Below are 13,742 nucleotides of genomic sequence, written 5' to 3'. Positions count from 1 at the left end.
CCTGTGACATTGGTGAGAACACCCTGGGGGCCACCACCCCACATCCAGCCTGTGACATGGGTGAGAACATCCAGGCTGGGACACGAGAGAGTAAACCCTGGGGGCCACCACCCCATACCCAGCCTGTGACATGGGTGTAAACACCTTGGGGGCCACCAGCCCACACCCAGACTGTGACATGGGTGTGAACACCCTGGGGGCCACCACCCACACCCAGCCAGTGACATGGGTGAGAACACCCTGGGGGCCAGCAGCCCTCACCCAGCCTGGGATATGGGTGGGAAATGCCCCAAGGTCACACCTCAGCCTGCTTCCTGAACCCAGTCTGAGGTTCTAACCTCTGAGCACCCTGAGGTGGGTCTGGAGTGGGCAAAGCTAGGTTCCCAGGCCTGGCCAGTGGCCTACTGTGACCTCTCCTTTCTTCCCTTCCTCCCTGTTCCCACGCCCTCCCTCTCACCTACCAGGGCACAGGGCGATGTTGCAAAACTTGGTTTGCTTCTCAGGGCCCTCACAGGGGTTGCCTCCAAACTGGGGGGGCCTGCAGGTGCGCGTGCGATCCCGAAAGCCACGGCCACAGGTGCTGGAGCAGAGGCTCCAGGGTGACCACTCGTCCCAGGCACCATGCACTGCAGAGGGACGGAAGGTGCTGCTGCCCTCTGTTGCCACGGCCCCTGAAGCCCTGGCCGCCCACTGCCCCAGCCCCCTGCTGCCCTGGCCTCCTGCTGCCCCAGCCCCCCACTGCCCCAGTTGCCCGCTACCCCAGCTGCCCGCTGCCCAAGCCCAAGGTCCCACCCACCTGGGCACACGGCGGAGTTGTTGCACAGACGCTGCTCGCGCAGTGGTCCGCTGCACTGCGTGCTGTAGGAGGAGGACACGCAGAAGCGCGTGCGGGTCTGCCAGCCCTCGCCGCAGGTGCTGGAGCACACGCTCCACGGGGACCACTCCTCGGCTGCTGGGTCACCTGCAGGCCCCACTACAGCGTCACAGGCCTGCCGCCCATGGGGCTGCAGTCAGACCGGGGCCGGATCCCGCAGCAGGAGGGCCGCCCTGCTGGGGAGCAGGCAGCAGGGCTGGGGCCGCGCCCCCGGGCCTTCGAACCAGGCTGATCTCAAGAACTGGTCATTTCCCCTACAAGGCTGGAAGCCCTGAGAGCCGGCCTGTGCCATCCCTGGGCCTCTAGGGTCTGGCCAGGGACGGGTCTCCTCACCTCACACCAGTTCCCCTAATGCCAGTCAGTCAGGAGACAAGAGCCCAGCACCTGACGGGTTAGTCTAGTTATTCAAGTTACTACCCATAACTAGTGGCGATTGTTAACTTTCAGTATTTTCCCAAAGCCCTAATCCTGCCCACCCCCTCCCGCCAGCTCACCGGTCTGGGGGGCTGGGAACCCAAACTGCTGCAGCTCGTCCCCCAGCTCCTCACGCCGCCGGGCATCTGTGGACCGCAGGGACTGGCTCCGGGAGCTGGTGCGCCCAGCGGCTGCAGGACGGGCTCAGGTCAGCACGGGAGCAGTGCTTTGCCCCCGTCCTCTCTCTCTGTGGCCACAGTGCTCTGAGCCCGCCAGCACTGGGCCACCTGGCTCCACTGGGCAGCTGGGAAGCCAGGGACCAGAGCACCCAGCCTGGCACCAGCCCTCATCTGGTCAACAGGGGACCCTTCCTGTGGGTCCCGTCTCCCCCACCCTGCGCCCACTCCCTCACTGCCTTCATTGCCCACAGGCCAGCGTTCACCTGCAGGACGGCAGCCTGCACTAAGTGGTGGCTGCTCTCCCCTGCCTGGCACCCCAACAGTGCCCCTGCCTCCGTCCCGCAGCCCAGCTGACGCCCCAGGGCCCTCCCCAGGCTCCTGAGAGGAGCTCCTCTCCCCAGGAAAGTTCATCAAACAAAAAACAGCCCAAAGACAGTCTCATTACAACGTGATTTAACTTCATGGAAGCAACTAAAAAATGCATGGGGTCATTAGAGAGCCTTATTAGAGAAATACATTCTGGAGGCAGCATTCGGCTGGGGCAGGAGGGCTGGCTTGGCCAGAGCTCCCACAGCCAGCCTTTCGCACACCCTCCAAAACCCCCAATCCACAAACGGGAAGAAAGCCCCATCTAGGCCAGGTGCGGTGGCTCATGCCTGTAATCCCAGCACTTTGGGAGTCCGAGACGGGCGGATCACGAGGTCAGGAGATGGATACCATCTACTAAAAATACAAAAAATTAGCCGAGTGTGGTGGCGGGCGCCTGTAGTCCCAGCTACTTGGGAGGCTGAGGCAGGAGAATGGCGTGAACCCGGGAGGCGGAGTTCGCAGTGAGCCGAGAGATCGTACCCCTGCTCTCCAGCCTGGGTGACACAGCAAGACTCCCTCTCAAAAAAAAACACCAAAAAACAAAAAAAAGAAAGCCCCATCTAGTCCCACCCAGCCCCAAGCACCACACTCTTCGGGGCCCTCACCTCTGCTCCCCCGGCTAGGCCCCACTCCCATGGGCCAGCCCCGAGTTGAGGTCCTGCTTCTCAGAGCCCAGACTCCACCCTACTCACTCTCCTGCCAGGCCCCGCCCAGCGTCCTGCCAGGCCCCGCCCCGCCCCCTACCTGGTCCCGCCCTAAAGCTCCCTCCACCGCCCTGTTGCCTCTGGGCCCTACCCTCCCTGCCCCCACCAGCCCCTTGAGCTCGAGGCCCGCCCCGCCCCCAAGGGCCCCATCCCGTCCCCCCACGGGCCCCTCCTCTCCCGGGCCCCGCCCCTCCTTCACAAGCCCCGCCTCTCCAGGGCTCTGGTTCCGCCCCGCCCCGCCCGCACTCACGGCCGCAGGCCTCGCGGTTGCACTGGCGACCCTCCTCCAGCACCCCCTCGCAGCCGCCGCCCTCCACTCCCGGCGCGGGCAGGCAGGTGCGCGTCCGCGTCTGGAGGCCTCCCCCGCAGTCCCGCGTGCATTCGCCCCACAGGGACCACAGCTTCCAGCCGCCTGGGGGGAGACCAGAGGGCGGGGATCAGGGTAGGGCAGGGGCTCGTGGCCTGGACGGGGTAAGTCATGGGGGTGCTAAGCCCGCCGAGGCCGGCCCGGGTCAGGAGGGGCCGCAGTGCCGGGGAAGGCCTGGCCTGGGAGGACCTGGGGGTCCGGTGTCTACCCAGCTCCCGGGTCCACTCTGGAGAGCTCAGGTCATGCCTGAGCCGGAAGGGTCCCCGTGTGCCAGCCACCGCTGGACAGGTTTGCTGCCAGGATGATGAAAGGATGACGACCTTCACCCACTCGAGGGCTGCCTCACAACTCAGCGTCCTGATGGTGAGCAGAGGGTAGAGGGGCCTGGCCGCCAAAGCTCTCCTTCCTGGCACGCCTGGAAGCCCCCAGGCTCCATCCAGTTTCTGGCCATCACATCCTCAGTTTCCTCGTGGGCTCAGCTAAGGGTCACAATCCTCATCACCAGGCTCCACATTTCACACCCCAGCTGTGACCTGGAGCCGCTTCCTAACCCCACGCAGGGACACCAGTGGTGGCCAAGGCCTCACACCTGGTATCCAACCAGGGCCTTGAACCCAGGGCACAGCCTGACTGAGCCTGTCCTGGACCTGGCCAGCTGGCCACATGAGGGAGCCTGGGACAAATGCCTGCAGGCCCCTCCCCACCACGCCCCTGCCCTGACCCCAGCCACTCTGTTCAGCTTCTCTGGTGGGTCTTCCTCCATCTTGGCCCCAACAGTCCCCACGGCCTTTATGGACCCGTGTTCCCCCAGCAAACCAGACCTCATGCCCCAGGAGTCTCTGCTCCCCGGGGGTCCTCGTGCTGCCAAGAACACTTTGGGCCACTTGGAGTGCCCATGGTCCTGGAGCACTGGGTAGCCATGGAGGAGCACAAAGCAGGAAGGAGAGGGTCACTGCCATCTGTGGGCCAGAGAGGGGCAGCGGCACCAGGGGGCCGGGAAGGGGCTGCCACGTCCAGGCACCCCGCTTGGGCCTCCTGCCCAGCACTCCGGGCTAATGCACACCCAATGCAGGAGGGTCGGGGCGACTTGGTAAGGGCGTTCAGCCCTTGCCAAGTGCCTGCTCCTGGCCAAGGTGGCAAGGAGACAGCTGGCAGCCACCACGAGGGGACCCACCATGAAGTTGGGGCCACTGCCCCATGCTGCCGCTGGGGAGCGCTGGGGATCTGGCCTCTCGATCCCAGGTACAGCAGGGGAGGCCCCAGGGGCAGCAATCAGGCCAAGCACAGGCCACCCTGAGCCACCAGAAGGGCCCCAGGGCCTCTCGGAGCCTCAGGGAAGGGGCCCTGCCTCCCTCAGTGGGAGTGTGGACTGCAGGAGACCCCAGGGGAGCTCCAGCCGCCAGGTTCCCCCAGTGGCTCCACCACCCACTGGCCTCACTCCCATCATTTACAACATGAGGGTAGTGGCTGATCTCCCAAGACTGAGCAGTGGGAAGGCAAACAGCAAAAAAGCATGTGGAGAGGATGGTATGTGGGCATTGTCATTTGGGTCATAGTTGACTCCTGGGGCCCCACTTTGATTTTCAGCAAACTCAGTGTCCAACCAGCGCGCCCCCCACCCTGCCCCACTTCCCCACACCTATGCCAGGAATGGCCAGCAGGGGGTGCCAGGGGCACGGGGATGAGATGCAAGAGAGGGACTTGACCAGCCACAGCTGTGTGAGGAGTGGGTGCCTCATTCTCCCTGCTGGGGACCATCGGGTGGGGGGAGTCTTCCAGGCCCCCACGCCTGCTGCAGAACCCTCTCTCTTCCCTCACAGAGCCACACTCCCATAGGTCCCAGAGAGGAGAGCACCTGGCTGCCTCCTCCACAGCATGCTTGGCCCATGCCATGCCAGGGGAGGTAGGGGACCCAGCACAGCCTCCAGGGCACAAGGGCAGGACAGGGTGGCACGTGCCCACAGCACAGGAACAGGTGACAGGCCCTTCATGGCTGCCCTGTCACATGCCCTAACTCAGGACAAGGAGAGGAACCTGGACTTGAACTGGTAGTCAGATTCCAAATGCCTCCCCATCCCCCAGACTAAGGCCTCCTGCCAGGACTGACCGGGGCCCAGGCGCTCCAGGCCTCAGTGGTCTCCCCTGCTGAAGGCATCTCACCCCCCGATTATGAGGCAAAGGCACAGACAGGGTCCTGAGAAGCGGGCCTGGCAATGGGTCAGGGTGGCACGTACTGCAGCACCCCCCTCACCATCCCAGCCCAACCCCCACGCGGAAGCCTGAGTGACGTGGAAACTGGCAGTGGGTGGGAGAGAGAGGGTGTCCAAGCCAGGCTCATCGGAGGATGCCACTCGGTTCCCATGGCAACTGCTGCAGCGCGCAGCCTTTCAGGATAGACCCAGGTTAGGCCTCAGCTGCCAAAACACCCACTCATTTCAGGGCTGGTTACCTTGGTGACCCAGGTGGTAAGAATGTGGTAGGGGGAGAAGGGGCGGGGGCACATCAGGGGAGGCTGTGCAGGGGGGACACTGGCCCAGAGGATGGATCACCCTGCCCCCACAAACCAAGCCCTGACCCTGGTCACATACTGAGCCCTGACTTTGGACCCGTGCTGAGCCCTGATCCAGGTCACAAGCTGACCCTGGACGCATACTGAGTCTGGATTCTAGTCACACTGATTCCTGACCCTGGTCACATATTGAACCTTGATCCTCATCACAGACTGACCTCTGGTACTGGACAAAGAATTCCTGATCCTGTCACATACTGAGCCCTGATCCCAGTCACAGACTGATCCTTCATCTTGGTCACACTCCTGCTACTAATGAACACTGAGAAAACGGTAGCTGCTATTTTTATTCTTGTTTTGTTTTTTATGTGTGTCCCCTCACATAGCTAACACTCAATAAGTGTTTGTCCAGTGAATACATCAAAGCCAGGATGGAGCCCCTGGGGTCTGTAGTGCAGGGCGCAGAGGTGTTCAAGCCACCCTTTGCTGGGTGGCCACAGTGTGTCTAAGCTGGGTGGGCAGTGAGGGGCAGCAGAGGAGCAGCAAGCAGGCTGGGGGGTGGGCTGCCCCTCCAGGCCCGGAAAGAAGCCGCCTTTCTTCCCCCACTCAATGCCAGCTCTGTCTGGAAGCCTCATTTCCATCTCATTAAGGGGATGAATAGAGCCAATTAACGGCCCTAGGCAGCCTGGCCACCCAGGGGAGAGGGTGCTTGGTGAGAGGCCTCCTGGTGTCCTTCCCACCCTGGCGCCCTAGACTGGAGGCTGTGAACTCCCCACAGCCCGCACCCCGAGTTGGCTGGGATGGGGGTGCAGGGGGGCGCAGGGGGCGTCCCTCCCTCCAGCTGGGCCTCCCCAGCTTCCGGGCTGTCCTCTGGAGGGGAGCGGTGCACTTCTGTCTGTAGCCAGCAGAGGTCTCCTGAGTCCAGCAGGTCGGGCAGCACCGGGGCTGGAGGGTCAGTTCTGCCATTCCCGCCCTGCTCTGCCACCAGGTCCCAGGCACCACAGTGTGTCCCAGGGATGACCCCACCCCCAGCCCAGGCTCTGAGTTAGGGTCTGTCCTGGGGCACCCAGACTCCTCCTCTGAGACCTGGACCAGGGCCCTCTGCATGGACGTGGAAAGGAGGGCCCCAGAGGGCCGATGGGGCTCCCTGTGGCCTGACTTAGCCCACCTGCTGCCAGCAGCTCCTACAGGCGGGGCCCAAGTGGCCGGCCCTCCTTCCTCCCGCCACAGAGGTGGACACCACTGGATCTCGGGATGGGGCTGAGAAGCCGAGCCCACCATCCGGCAGGCCACTTCCCAGGTGAGCCAAGAAGAGCGATGAGCCTTGTAGGGCAGCGGGGTTCCCCTAAACCTGTCAAGGCTCCATCTCCTGAAACCCTCCCATAGGCCCTGCAAGCAGGTAGTGTCCCGTCTCCAACTCTCAGGAGGGAAACTGAGGCTCCCTGAGCTGGCCGAGTCTTGTTGCTTCCTTTTCTTGATCAGGCAGGTGCTCCCTGGCCTGAGAATGGTGCCCCGTTTACGAGCCTGAAAGCTCAGGGCCCATCCCGGAGACCTTGGACAAGTCTCTGCGCACCTCCCAGGACCCGACCCCGGCTGTCTGCTGCCAGCTGCACATCCTTTCTCCCCATCTTTCTGGGAAGTGGAACCCAAACACAGGGCCCTGACTCAGCCTCTCTTGCAGCCGGGCGGGCGTGGGGTGCATTCTGGCTCTGAGTGGAGGAGGTGAAGGGCTGAGGGCATGGAGGGCCCATGCATATCATTCCCAGGGGGCCCCATCCTGCCATCCCCATCTGAAATGGGTGTTGTCTGTGATGGGGACTGAAGCCTTCTTGTTTTCTAGATTTTTCTAAATTGGCCCTTGTGCAAAAAGAGTGGCTCCCCTGTCCAAGCCAGAAACTCCTGACAGTGGAGGCCTTGGCACCTTCCCAAGTCCCTCAGTGCTCCCTGTCACCGTGAGACTACCTGGAGTCCCAAACTCCACTCCAGTCCTGACTCCCCTCCAAATTCCAGTCCAGCCTTTGCCGCTCCCTCTGCCCCTGCACACCCCAGAGAGGCCTCCAGATGCCTCTTCCCAGGACTTCCCGGGCTCCTGGGGTTGAGGCTGAGCCTGACTCTGTCTCCAACAGCCTCAGGAGTGAGCGAGGTGTCACTGGACAGGTGGGCCCGGGCTGAGCCTGACTCACCCTGGAGGCAAGGCAGGGACGGGGAGGTCACCCTAGCTCCGTGGCCGGTCACAGCCCCTTGGCCAGCAGCACAGCCTCCCACTCCCCTGCGGGATCCAGGAGCCCAACAGAAGTGTGGGTTCACACTCCACACCCAGTTCCAGCCCAGCCTCCCATACCCACTCCCTGTGGGTACACGGAGGACGCACACGAGGACACAGACCACACATAGGGACGCAGGGACACACACCACAGAGGGACACACACACACAGGGACACACACAGGGACACACAGGGACACACAGGGACACACACACAGGGACACACAGGGACACACACACTTTCTCCCAGGCCCCAGGACGCTGCTTTTTCATTATCTTCCATGTCGCTTCTGCAATAAAATTCTTTAATTAAAACATGAATATTTAAAACAACCCTTGAGAGAAACGGCCCCATCTCACCCAAGGCGGAAAAATGCAAGGGGAGGCAGTGGCGAGATGAGGGCCAGAGAGAGCCGGCAGGAGGGGCCTGGCAGCCCAGGGGGCGGTGGGGCATGGGGCAGTGCAAGGTGGAGCGGAACAGTTGCTTGGCCTGAGGAGTGTTTGCAGAGTCTGACGCACGACGTGGCCATGTGGCATTTGGACAGGCCGTGTCGGGTGCAGGGCTGAAAATGGGCCACGGGCTGGCCTGGGCCGCCTGCTTGCTCCTGCACTTGGCTGTGTGTTGCCTGCTAGGGACAGCGACGGATGGACAAGCCCATCCCAGTGTCCCCGGGCCCACAGCCAGGGCACAAAGCTCTCTGGGCACAGGTCTCAGCTGGCAGGATCTGGGGTCGACCCTGCCTCCACTCAGCTATGTGTCTGCTGAAAGGTCACCTGCCTCTCTGGTCCTCATGACACCCCATCCCCCCCCGACACACGCACGCGCACACACGGACACATACGCATGCACATACATTCACACATGCACTCACACATTCACACTCATACATATGTGCACGCACACACACACACATTCACACGTACGTGCACGCACTCACATTCACACACATGCACACATGCACGCACACGCACTCACACAGTCACACACATGCACACACACATTCACACACATGCACACACGCACACACATTCACACACACGCACAGCTCTGAGCAGAGCTCACTGCAGAAGCCCTAATGTCACCACCCGGTGGCAGCATCAAGTAGCTCTGCCATCAGCCTACCACTTACAAGCTGTGTGCCCTGGCCGCTGCCTTAACATGTCTGTGTCTGGTTTTCTCCAGCATGGACTGACTGAGTGCCTGCTGCTCCCAGGTACTGTTCTACACTCTGGGGGGCACGTCAGGAAACCAGCAATGCCTGCTTTGTGTTGCTTACATCCTGGCCTGAACAATCAGAAGTGGACACAACAAATAAGGAAAATAATGCGGTGTGTTGAGAGGTGACACATGCATGCAGAGACAGAGGCAGGATAAAGGGCCGCAGACTGGGCCCAGAGCTGCTGCCATTTTAAACAGGACGGTCAGGGTAGCCTGCACTGAAAGGTCACATCTGCCTGAGGACTGGAAGGCAGGAGCCCCACGGGTCTCTGGGAAAGACTGTTCCTGGCAGAGGGAACAGCCACGCGAAGGCCCTGAGGCAGAGGGTGCCTCCACCGGAGCTTATCTCAAGGGCTGTTCAAATGTGGGTGCCTCCGGCACAAAGTAAACACTCAATAAATGACTACTACTACTGAGATCACTTTTGCTCCTGTGGTCCTGGAAGCATCAGGGCCTTCTGGGCACAGGGCATGGGCACTAGGGTCTGAACAGTCTCTGGGCCCGGGTGACCACATGCCACTCCCTCCTGCACAAGATGACAAGCTCCCTGCTTCATGTTGCCAGCAGCCGAGTCAATGTACCCTCCAGCCATCTTTCCATAAGGCCAATGGCCCCTGCCCCACAGCCTTTACCTGTGTTCTGTCAAAATTGCTGCACAGAGCCCAGCCTCGATACACACATTCACACCATGCCTGCATGTGGCGCACACAAGCACGTGTGTAATGTATGCACACATGCACACACACACTTGCACCCACACTTACATGGGTGCACACACACTACATATATGCATGAGCACATATGCACACACACGTATACCATGCATACAAACAGGCACATGCCACACTTGCACACATACATGCGTGAACACACATGCACGTACAACATACTTGCATGAATACATGCGGGAACACACATCCTCCCACCTCCTTCTGAGCACCACTTCCAAACATTCCCTTTCTCAGAATCTCCGTGCACACCCCGAGCTGCTCGAATATCCCTGCCTCTAGTCTATCTCTGCTCCCTGAGCCCTCTAGAGTCTCCCTGCCTAAGAATACGGGAGGATATTGATATTTCATTGTCAACATCGCTTCTGCTCAGAAACACTTCACCCCTGTTCTCATTCCTCAGGGCAATCTAGGAAACAAGATATTTTTACTCTTTCTGTTTTAAAGATGAGGGGCCTGAGGGGATGAGAGAGCTGATGGAATTGGCCCAGGGACACACAGCAAGCCGGGTCAGGCTGGGATTTGAACCCAGGCCCTGGGGCTTTGCATATGTGGCTCAGAAGCTATTTTCAAGCATCCATTGCCCCTCCCTCGCCCTGCCCTGGTGCTCCAGGTGTCAGAGCTGCCTATTCACATGACACTGCCAGCTGGCTGCCTCACAGGCAGCTCACACTCAAGTCCCACTCTGACCTCCAGATCTTCTTCTCCCTGCCACCCCCAGCCCCACTTCCTTAACTCAGCCGACATCCTCCTTTCTGGTGGGACACCTGGGAGGAGCTCCATGCCCATGTCCACATCCTTTCATCAGTAAGTCGATCATCAGCTGCACCCCCAAGGACCTCCTCTTCCCTCCCGCTGCTGCTGCTACGTCCTGACCAGGCCAGTGGCAGTCCCCTCCTGAATGCCTGCACCGGCTGCCAGCCTGTCTCAGGCTTCCCCTTGGGGCTGGCGTCTGTTCTGCACTCACAGCCCAACCATCTGGCTCTTCTGCCCAAAGCCCTGCTAAGACCCTTGGGTTCCCAAGATAACGTGGGATCTCCCACAGGAGGCCCGACCGCCTTACACCCCAGGGTGCCTGCACTCAGTAGGTGCCCAGTGAGGAGTGAAGCTCGGCGCTCCCTCTGACACCCACGTCACACGGTGCCCCAGCCTCTCCATGCATCACATGCGTCTGTCCCGCCAGATCTTTCCAACAAGCTCCATGCTGCTCCGAGCACTATCAGGAATGGCAGAGCTGCTGCCCCCTAAAGCTGCTAACAACCAGCTCCCCAGTAGTGGGTGTAATCTTGGGCCGGGCCCCTGAGACCCACCAATCAGAGGGAAACATCCTGCAAAGGAGTTGGTATTCTGCCAAGGAAGGAACCAAGGCTCCGAGGGGTTAAGTGACCAGGAGTGGCAGGTGTGCCTGTGACCGCTGGGCCCAGTCTTCCTGCAGCCTCCCACCTCCCAAACCATCCACCGCCCCATCTCTGCTCCCTGAAAGAGCCCTCCATACTCTGCTTTGTTCTCTCCCCAGTCCCCCTCAGGCGCTCATCCCTGCCACACCATGGAAGCCGCCCTCGCCAAGGCTATAGTGACCTCCAGTCTGCCCGGTGGGGGCTTGGTCCTCAGCCCCTCCCACCCAGCCGCTGGCAGCACCTGACACAGCTGATGTGCCCACCTGTCCTGACACAGGATGACCACTTGGCTTCCTGGCCCCCCACTGCCCAGGGGCACTGCCTCCCTCCTCCTCGGGCCTCATTCCTGTCCCTCCTTCCCCTGGCCCCTCTCTAGCCCCACTCACAGCCTCACAGAGGCTTCTCATCTGGGATCCATGGCCCCGCGTCATGGGTAGAACCATGCTCCAGCATAACTGACTTCCTTTGTAGTCCTGTGTAGCCTGTTTTGTGCCTTTAAACACAAAATTCTGAGGAGGAGTCCACAGGCCTCACTGGCCCCAGAGAAGTCAAGGCCCCTGGATACCCCTAAGAGTCCCACTGCCCCAAGATGGCCCTCCAGCCTCGAGTACACAGCCTGGCCTCACCCCCAAACACCCGATGTACGCAGTCGGCCCCTGCCTGGCATTGCAAACTCAAACCCCTCCAATCCCCCAATCCTCCCAGATGCTCCGACCAAAACCCTGGGCTTCCTTTTCTTTCTTGCGCGTCACCCGTCAGCAAGGGGTCTCCATGCCTTAGGTGTGTACAGGACCCATCTCCTGCACTGAGGCCCACTGAGCCCCCACAAGGTTCTACCCCGAGGACCCTGCTCCTGTGCAGGTTCCTGTCTCATTAGCAGGAAAAGTCAGTGTCCCAGAGGCTGGCAGCCCCACAGGACTGGCCCCTGCCCCTCTGTGCTCTCTGGGCACAAAGCCACCCAGGCCTCTGCACTTGCCATTCTCTCTTCCTGGCATGAGGTTCTCCCACCTCTCCCAGAGCTTTGAACAAGGTTCCTGGTCCTCACAGCCTCCCTGACCTCCAGGTACAATGGCAACCCTGCCGTGAGGGGCTGGCCCTGCCTGGTTCTTGTGCAAGGTTCTCATCGCTGCCCGACGCCTGGCTGCTCGCGTCTTCTTGCTTAGGGCTTTCCTTCCTCCCTTACGCAGCTTCCTAAGAACAGGGATCTCGAGGGTTTTCACTGCTGCAGCCCCAGCCCTAGCACCTAGAGCGCATGGCAGATGTGATTCATCCACCCAGACCATACTCAACCCAAAACCTCATCTCCTGACCACATCTCCACAGAGCCCTCCTGCCCACCTTTCCACGCAGCCCGAGTCCCCAGGAGCATCATCCAGCCCCACAGGCTCCTGCAGCCCCCAGCCCCCAGTCCCTGCAGCCTCTGACTCATTAAAGTTGTCCTGCCGGAGAGAAAGGGTGGGCCCTCTCCCAGCCAGGAGGATGACCCTTTCCCATCCTGTAGGAAATTAGGCCTTCAACGCTCAACAAGCACCCACCGAGTGCCTGGGCTGGCCCTGCACACTTGCAGTGACCTTCACTCTTACTCTGTGCACAGGTGGATGGAGCAGGCGCCTGGGTGCCTACTCCCCAGACAATGGTGCTAACCAGGGCAGCCCTGCGGAAGAAGACCCTCACCCACCTCCCCTGCCCACTCACCTCCGCCTGTCCGCCCACCTCCTCTGTCCGCCCACTTCCTCCATCTACCCGCCTCCCCTGTCTGCTCATCTCCCCCTATCTGCCCACCTCCCCTGTCCGAAGGTTTTCCCTCCAGTCCCTCACCTGTGGCGCCGTGCCCGCCCCGGTCCTGGGTCAGGCTGGTGAGGCAGTTTTCAGGGCCACCAGCCACCGCATCTCTCAAGCAGACATCCCCGCGGGGGGCCAGGGGGCCAGCGGCAGGACCGCCCGCCTCGCCGCCCAGGCAGGCACAGGGGGTCTGCATGATCCCGCAGGGGTGCGAGCTGCGGCTACCGGCCAGACACGCGTCCAGCCAGCGGCACAGCATCTGACAGGCGGCACGGCTGGGGTTGCGGTTCCCCACCACTAGGTACTCCACGGAGAAGTCGTCGCTGGGGCCCGGCGGCCCAATCCGGGGCCCGAGTTCGTCGTCCTGGGGCGGCTGCTGGCGCCGCATCTGCAGGAACTGCTTGCTGGCCTGCAGGAAGGCCAGGGGTGCGGAGGGGTCGCAGAGCCGCAGCACCTCGTCGAAGCTCTCCACGCCCAGGTAGGTGCGCGTGGACTCGAGGAAGGAGTCGAACTGATAGGTGCGGACGCGGCCGGGGCCGCTGCAGGGCACGGGCGCCTTGGCCACCTTCATGTAGAGAGTGTAGCGCCGCGGATCCGGGTTGCGCAGCGTCCAGGAACAGCGCGAGGCGTTGGCCGGGAACACAGCGGCCGCTGAGAAGTAGCCGAAGAACTTTCCCTGCACCAGCGTGGCGCACGGCTCGTGCCCGGACCCCGCGTCTGCTCCGGCGGCAGCCCGCGCGCGGCGCCCCAGCAGCAGCAGCAGCAGCAGCAGCGGGGCGAGGATCCAGACGGGGCCCGGGGCGGCGGCCTGGCCCCTCATCCTAGCTCGCGGGGCCGCCGGGGGTCCGCGGGCTGGGCAGGCAGGCACGGGCCAGGCCTTGACATGCCAGGGTCCGGGGGCGGGCAGGGGCGGCCCCGCGGGGGGCGGGGGGGGGGG

General features: G+C 61.9%; 1 protein-coding gene across 1 annotated transcript in view; it reads right to left on the bottom strand.

The window, feature by feature from the left end:
* The window catches only part of ADGRB1 (adhesion G protein-coupled receptor B1), an 81,732-nt gene extending 68,107 nt beyond the window's left edge, over window positions 1–13,625 (bottom strand). The window contains exons 1-5 of the mRNA XM_017895113.1: window positions 12,842–13,625; window positions 2,791–2,952; window positions 1,369–1,479; window positions 797–961; window positions 462–626 (exon numbers count right to left, since the gene is read on the bottom strand). Coding sequence (XP_017750602.1) covers window positions 462–626; window positions 797–961; window positions 1,369–1,479; window positions 2,791–2,952; window positions 12,842–13,625 — 1,387 coding nt within the window. The remainder of the gene's footprint in view (window positions 1–461; window positions 627–796; window positions 962–1,368; window positions 1,480–2,790; window positions 2,953–12,841) is intronic.
* Window positions 13,626–13,742: the final 117 nt, after the last annotated feature.

Source organism: Rhinopithecus bieti, unplaced genomic scaffold (assembly GCF_001698545.2).
Source record: "Rhinopithecus bieti isolate Rb0 unplaced genomic scaffold, ASM169854v2 scaffold_25940, whole genome shotgun sequence".
NCBI classification, from domain to species: Eukaryota; Metazoa; Chordata; class Mammalia; order Primates; family Cercopithecidae; genus Rhinopithecus; species Rhinopithecus bieti.
This window is presented reverse-complemented; position numbering and strand designations above follow the sequence as displayed.